Source organism: Cebus imitator, unplaced genomic scaffold (genome assembly GCF_001604975.1).
Source record: "Cebus imitator isolate Cc_AM_T3 unplaced genomic scaffold, Cebus_imitator-1.0 Scaffold50, whole genome shotgun sequence".
Lineage (NCBI taxonomy): Eukaryota > Metazoa > Chordata > Mammalia > Primates > Cebidae > Cebus > Cebus imitator.
The window spans coordinates 2,817,674-2,825,304 of NW_016107365.1; the positions used below are offsets into that span (position 1 = coordinate 2,817,674).

Consider the following 7,631-nt stretch of genomic DNA (forward strand, 5'->3'; position numbering starts at 1 on the left):
ATTAATCATCTGTAGAACAGAGGCGCTGCTCCTCACGAGGATATCAGGACATTCAAACAAGAAGATGGTGTAAAGGCACAGAACCCACACTCTCTACAGCAATGATTGCCACCTCAAATATCCTTGTTATTGTTTTTTGTTTTGTTTTTTTTGAGACAGGGTTTCACTCTGTCACCCAGACTGGAGGGTGGTGGCCATGATCATAGCTCATTGCTGCCAAGTAGCTGAGATTACAGGACACACACCAGCACGCCTGGCTAACTTTTGTAATTTTTTTTTTGTAGAGACGGGGTTTCACCTTGTCACTTAGGCTGATCTCAAATCCCAGGGCTCAAGTGATCCACTCACCTCAACCTCCAAATTGTTGGGATCACAGCTGTGAGCCACCACACCCAGACTCTTGTTATTTTTGAGATAAAATAAAATCTGAAGAATGAGGGGACAGTTCTGATTTTCAACATGGCCATTTCATAGCTAATAATAGCATAGTCATGATTCAGCCACCCTGTCATTTTGTTGTAACAGTTGAATATAATCTTGAGGCTGCCATGGTCCAACACAATTCAAGTAAATATAACAGGTGCATAGATAATTCCTATAATTGAGATTTCCCCCAAATATTCCCCCTAAATGGCTTACAGACACCTGATGCTCATTTAAATAGAGATTCTACTCTTAGGGTTGAAGTTCCATGTCTGCTCTATCCAGGTCCTTACTGTGCATGGATTCTCTTGCTGCACATCCTTGAGAGGGTGGGGCCAAGTGGCATAGGTCACCCCATCCTCGTTCATTCTCCCTGTAGGTCTGCAACTGTGGCCCTGTGAAGGTACAGAGGTACAGAGCTGGGCAGGGTGTGGCTTTCTGACCGTAGTCACCCCTTGCCATGATATCTGCCTGCTATCACTGATCTAACCCTAATGACTGGAGGAATATCATGGAGGACGTCCCTGCCTTATGCTGGACACCAGGAGAGGTCTAGCACCTGGGTTTCTTAGAAGGCTTCCCAGAAGGCTGTGCATCCTGACTGTGTTCCTCTCACATCCACCTGGACCCTGAACCACTTTCCTCTGGAGCCTGATTTTTTTGTCCAGATCTTTTCTGCTTTTATTGATAATCTGAGGATTGTGAGGTGATGGTGGCCATTGACAGGGTCCTACAGTGCAGAGAAGAATGTCCAGGTCCCTTCCTGTGGCGTCTATCTTTTCTCCCCAACCCCCTTTCCTGAACCTCCCACTCCCGCGGTGCACCAGCGTAGGGGGGGCCACTTGGTACCATTTTTACCTAAATGTTTGGGAAGACATTCTTTGGAATTTTTGAAATCTTGAAAGGTTTTGAGACATGTACTGGCAAGCAAAACATATAGGTTCCCGCCTTTCCATGTCATCCAAGCTTGTGGCTTTGTTTTGTTTTATTTTGCTTTTTATGTGCTATAAAGTTGTTGAAATATTTTGGTCCTTTTTTATCAGAGAACCTGGTAGTGTTCTGTCTGTAGTCTGATCAAAGTGAATATGGCCCATAGATCACCCTGCAGGATCACAGCCTGAGCAGACAGATTTTGAAACTTGGATTTGGAACTTTACCAAACTTTTGAAAAAAACATTTAATCACATACACACACAGCTTCCACAAAGCAATTTACTTCCAACCGCAATGTGTTCATTCAAATGAGTTGTTCAGACCTATACGACCACGCTTAGTTTCACTTCCCACCACAGTTCTCTGATAACCTCTGAAAACTCTGTTTTTGTGGTTATACTGTCATTCTTTATTCATCTTTTTAAACTACAATCAGGTCAAAATTACAATTTTTAACTGGGAATGTGGATTGGTGGTTAAAAACAGGAAGCTTGATGTGTAAGTCTGAAAAGCAGTGACAATATGTAAGAAACTCAGAAAAATTCAGAACCTGCCATTATTGATGATTACTACAGAGTGTTACCACCTGGGGACTCACTGAAAACTTTCCAGTAGAGAAGGATGAGGTTACTAACCAGCCACAAGTGAATGAATATATAAACATGGTTGATCTAAAATCTTGGATTATATTTGCATGTCCACGTGGACGAAAGTTCAAGCAGTATCACAGACTGAACAGTGAAAAGTAAATATTCCTCTGCAGAAGATTGTATTTTCCAGAGAGAAAGGCAATCATATCTCCTCTCCCAAGTGTTATTCTGCAATGTGACCTTGACATTCCAACTGTAGAAAGGAAGAATCTAATTTATTTCCCTTTGTATCTGGGTTGTTTCAGTGACTTGCTTGAGTAATAGAATGAAATGAGAGTGATATTCTGGGACTTCCAAAGCCAGGTCGTAAGATGCCTCACAGCTTCCACCTGGGACCCCAGGAGCACTTGCTCCTAAGACACTTCCTCTTGAAGCCCGGTCCCTTGGCCGGGAGAAACCACATGGAAAGACACAGGTGACTGCTCTGGTTGATGAGCCAGCGGAGCTTCCAGCATCAGCTATCAGTCACATGAGTGAACCATCTTGACATCCGGCTCAGGTGAGCTTACAGGTGCTGGCAGCCCTAGCTGACTGCCCGACAAAACTCAGCCATGCCACAGAACTGTTTTAAGCCACAAAAGTGTGAGTGGATTGTTATATGGCAGTAGATAACTGGAACACCCTCTCATTTCTTTTGACAAATTTATTTTGTATTCTTTCAGTGACATTTTATGCACACACATTCAATGACGTGTACATCTTCCCCTTTGCAAATAATAGCATAATAAACACACTACAGTACTCACTCTGCTTTCTTTTTTAACCAATAACACAGCTTAGAGATTATTCCATACCTGTTCATGTAGACCTGACTTGCTCCTTGACAGTGGGAGAGTACCTTCTATTTTAGCACTGTAAGTTATTTAAGCAGTCCACTATTAATGGACGTGTAGGGTTCCCAGCCCTGTACTTTGTTAGTACAGACAGTGATTCATTGTCTATTCTGCTAAAGTATCCTTTTGTACAATGTCTATTGTAAATACATAGGTTACCTTCCTAGAAGATATTTGTAGCTTCTTTAATTCTATTGTATGTGCATTTGATTTTTGGCAGTAAATACTGCCAACTCCCCAAAAAAGAGGTTGTGTCAGGTTATACTCTCCCCACTCAGATTTAAGGCTGTTTTCCCAGAGACTTGCCAAAGCAATGCATTCATAAAGCTTTAAAAATTGTTTACCCTGAATTCTTACTCAAATTATGGATTTTATTATTGTGAAGAAAATGAACTTAGTTTTTCATATCTGTTTGATATCTTTGTATTGCTTGTTTAAGAAACTTCCAGCTATAATTGCATCACTCATTCTTGTCAAAATATTAAAAACTAAAATTGTATGAATTTGGGAAAGATGACATCAGCTATTAGGTAAAAAGGTGAGTTGAAGAGAAATAACTTTTATTTTATTTTGGAGACAGAGTCTTGCTGTGTTGCCCAGGCTGGAGTGCAGTGGCGCCATCTTGGCTCACTGCAACCTCCACCTCCTGGGTTCAAGCAATTCTCTTGCCTCAGCCTCCCGAGTATCTGGGATTACAGGCGCCTGCCACCACTCTTTTTAGCGGAGACTGGGTTTCACCATGTTGGCCAGGTTGGTCTCGAACTCCTGACCTCAAGTGATCTACCTGCCTTGGCCTTCCAAAGTGCTGAGAATACAGGTGTGAGCCACTCTACCTGGCCAGAAAAATAAAGTTTAATGAGATTCCATTTTTTCGAGATGTGTGAAGCTGCACAAGAAAAAAATGTCTGGAAGTAGATATACAAAGTGTTAGTAAGAAGCACAGTCCTTCTTAATTATAAACCACAATGCATCTAGCAAATGAATCATTGCCTGCAATTTCCTTTAAGGCCAGTGTCACAAATGCTTTGGAAGCATTTATTTGTCTCAATTCTGTGAAAAGAAGCTAATATAATATTTAACTACTGCAGAGGGCATCTGCTTGGATAAAATCTGTCTAGGAAGGGAAGAAGGCTACAGTTATTATTCTGTGGAGGAGGAAACTCATGGGGCTGTTTGGAAGTTCTACAGTCATGAATGACAGATTATGTTATTGAAGATCAAGTTGTCCTCTCTACATCAACTTGGGTTTGGTTGCAAAACATAGCAGGCTCCAAAACACAGCTGGTTGTTTCAAATTGGAGACCAGGAACTGGGTGGCTGCCATGGAGGGAGGGTCAGAAGCCTGTGTCACAGTGAGTCAGGTTACACCTGATGTTTATTCAATCCTTGGCAATGATGCAGCGCATAAAAAGGTTTCATATAATGTTGTTCTTCTCCCAAGGCTGTAATGACTTCCCAAATGCGGAAAGCAAAAGGCATGTAGGGCTGGTTATAAAAAAATAGGATCTCAGAGCTTTGTGAGAACTGTTATTAAAGTATAAGTATCATCACAGCTAGGGGTTCCTAAAGTAGGTAGGAATACACATGCAGTCAATCAATAGGTGTCTGTTGATTCCTAATGAGCTGACCCACTAGGAAAATCAGGTTAGGCTCCTGTGCATGTGTGGATACATTAAGGGCCCCATTCACTGCTGGAGGCCCTGGAGGGAGCTCTACCATTTCTCCAAACCTGTGTTTGGTAGATTAAATACAGGGTCTTATAGCAGTGTCTTAAATTTCTATAGAAAAGTACCTCGTGGGGCTAAGGTGGGAGAATCGCTTAAGTCCAGGAGTTTGAGACCAGCTTGGTTAACATAGTGAGACCCTATCTCTACAAAAAATTTTCAAAAGTTAGCTGAGCATTGTGGTACATGCCTGTAGTCCTGGCTACTGGAGAGGATGAGATAGGAGGATCGCTTGAGCCAGGAGGTTGAGGCTGCAGTGAGCCACTGCACTCCAGCTGGGTGACAGAGTGAGACTCAGTCTAAAAAAAAAAAAAGAAAAAGAAAGAAAAAGAAAAAAGCACCTCCTGGAATAAGATGTGTGAATGAATGAATGTGAATAAGAGAGACAGCTTGTCATTGACTTACAAAACAGAGACCTCCACTTGTTGACAATACATGAGAAAACTTCAGGCTTCATTTCTCAGACCTTTATTCTTCTAAACAAGGTCCAGCCCTCTGTGTGTTATGCTCTGTTAAGCACAGAAGCCCTAAGTTCTTCTATAACTAATTTGGACCTGTGATTTCTTGGCTCTCACAATCCTCTCCCCTCTAAGAAGCAGGGTGAGCCCACAAGAAGCAATGGAGCAGGGCAGCGGCCGCTTGGAGGACTTCCCTGTCAATGTGTTTTCCGTCACTCCTTACACACCCAGCACGGCTGACATCCAGGTGTCCGATGATGACAAGGCGGGGGCGACCTTGCTCTTCTCAGGCATCTTTCTGGGACTGGTGGGGATCACATTCACTGTCATGGGCTGGATCAAATACCACGGTGTCTCCCACTTTGAATGGACCCAGCTCCTTGGGCCTATCCTGCTGTCGGTTGGGGTGACATTCATCCTGATTGCTGTGTGCAAGTTCAAAATGCTCTCCTGCCAGTTGTGCAAAGAAAGTGAGGAAAGGGTCCTGGACTCGGAACAGACACCAGGAGGACAATCATTTGTTTTCACTGGCATCAACCAACCCATCACCTTCCATGGGGCCACTGTGGTGCAGTACATCCCTCCTCCTTATGGTTCTCCAGAGCCTATGGGGATAAATACCAGCTACCTGCAGTCTGTGGTGAGCCCCTGCGGCCTCATATCCTCTGGAGGGGTAGCAGCTGCCATGCCGGGTCCTCCTCAATACTACACCATCTACCCTCAAGATAACGCTGCATTTGTGGTTGATGAGGGCTGCCCTTCTTTCATGGATGGTGGAAATGACAGGTATGGCGTGTCTGCTGGGGGAATGCTCTCCTTCTAGCCATCTCTGTTAATAATATGTGGCTGTGTTTGGTCTATGAATAAGGTGTTGGGAGAAGGTGAATCTCTGCTTAGCCTGTTGCCCACAATGGCAGCCTTGATCTGTGAGTGGTGCTTTGGACCATAATGTACCTGTGTTTTCTGCTCATATTTCAGGCCCAGTCCTGATGCTGAACAACTAGAAGAGATACAGCTGGAAGAGGAGGCCTGTGCCTGCTTCTCTCCTCCCCCTTATGAAGAAATATACTCTCTCCCTCGCTAGAGACTATTCTGATACAATAATATAATGCTCAGCTCAGGGAGCAAGTGTTTCCATCATTGTTACCTGACAACTGTGGTGCTCTATGTGACCTTCAGAAGTTACAGCAGCGCAGCTCGGGCAGCCTGATAGAGATCATTCAACAAATAGAAAGGGGAAATGGGAGGTGCAGGGTCTCAGATTGGTAAAAATTAGGCTGGGCTGGGGAAATTCTCCTCTGGAACAGTTTCAAATTCCCACGGGTAAGGAATCTCCTGTGTAAGGTTCAGGAGCAGGAATTTCACCTTTTCATCCACCACCTTTCCCCTTCCCCGGTAGGAAGGCACTGGTGGCTCAATTTTAACTCCAGCAGCCAATGGAAAAATCACGACTTCTAAGACTTTTGGAGTTTCCACAGAGGGAAGAGTCGGGTGGGAAGGAAGCAGGGAAGAGAAAGCAGGCTCAGCTGCAGATTTCCCAGTGGCAGTCCTCCAGACCAAAGCAGACTCATTTATCCCAAACAACTTGGCTGCCGTCTGGCTTCTCTGAGGACTCTGGATACCTTAAGGCTATAAAACAAAACAAAACAAAACCAGTAAGCCAATGAAATAAAACAAAGCATGTCTTCTGTCAGAATGGTATTGGATAGTTGGCTAAATTATACAAAACAGATCATAATAGGATAAGGCTGTGAATAAATCCTTCCCTGATCACTGAGTCACAGTGATCCTTGGCGGCTGCTGTTCTCTTCTGCAAGGCTGAAGCTTGACGTGTGATGTACGTGGGTGGGCTCTTGGTCCACCCCAGGTTGGGACCTGTGCCAGGGTGCCAGGCATGAACTCACTGGGCCCAGAGGCTGACAGAATACAGGACTTCCCTAAGCACCCGCAGGTTGGTGGAGCGAGACAGAGCAGAGCTGCCATGTCAACACATGGGCAATTATATGATGAAAACAATTCCTGTGACTAAAAGAAACTCATCCTCTTCATTAAAAAACTTTGGTGTCCTTAATCTCTCTGAATTTGTCTGTGTAATAAGCAACTGAAACTGACTCACAGACTTCGGAAGAGACAGTTTAAAACCACTAGGTTTTAAAAGAAAATCTTTGCTTTGGGTTTCAAAGGCAAGGCCACTCAAAGTAAGGTTGGCACATCCCAAAAAAGACATAGGATTTAGCAATCCTTTAAACAATGTTGATATCATGTATGTATATGGAGCGACTGTTGCTAACTTTGATCAGAAGTATCTAGCTTTCCAAGGATATGAGTGAAGTAAGCTTGGTATATTATCGTTGTCATTTATGTTATATCTTAGGGAAAAAACCTTTTCCCACCCACTTTCATGTTTGATGATAGGTGACAGGTGAAAATGATTCCATTTACACAAACTAGCTTTACATTCCACAGATCCCTGAGACACTGGGCCCCTAGCCGAGGGTCATTGGGTTTGGAGAAGAAGTTTGGTGACAAGCACCTGACTGAACATCACCAGTGGCATGCTGACCAGCAGATGACACTTCGGACCCCTCATGCCACCCTTATCTTGAGTGC

At 43.8% G+C, this 7,631-nt stretch overlaps 1 protein-coding gene across 2 annotated transcripts; it reads left to right on the forward strand.

Moving 5' to 3' along the window:
* The first annotated feature begins 5,138 nt into the window (after nt 1-5,138).
* On the forward strand, nt 5,139-7,090 carry TMEM174 (transmembrane protein 174). 2 transcript variants are annotated; one of them, XM_017527632.2, is made up of 2 exons: nt 5,139-5,807; nt 6,000-6,648. In XM_017527632.2, the coding sequence occupies exons 1-2, from the start codon at nt 5,182-5,184 to the stop codon at nt 6,103-6,105; spliced, it is 732 nt and encodes a 243-aa protein (XP_017383121.1). In that variant the 5' UTR covers nt 5,139-5,181; the 3' UTR covers nt 6,106-6,648. The 2 variants fall into 2 exon arrangements, with proteins under 2 accessions (XP_017383121.1, XP_037594132.1); XM_037738204.1 differs by having other exon boundaries at nt 5,158-5,812; nt 6,000-7,090.
* The last annotated feature ends 541 nt before the right edge of the window (nt 7,091-7,631 follow it).

Bases quoted from the DNA above. Each gene is read 5' to 3' on its own strand.
- TMEM174 (XM_017527632.2), top strand. From the start codon at position 5,182: ATGGAGCAGGGCAGCGGCCGCTTGGAGGACTTCCCTGTCAATGTGTTT. The intron at 5,808-5,999 runs GTATGGCGTGTC...CTCATATTTCAG, and splicing joins ATGGATGGTGGAAATGACAG to GCCCAGTCCTGATGCTGAAC.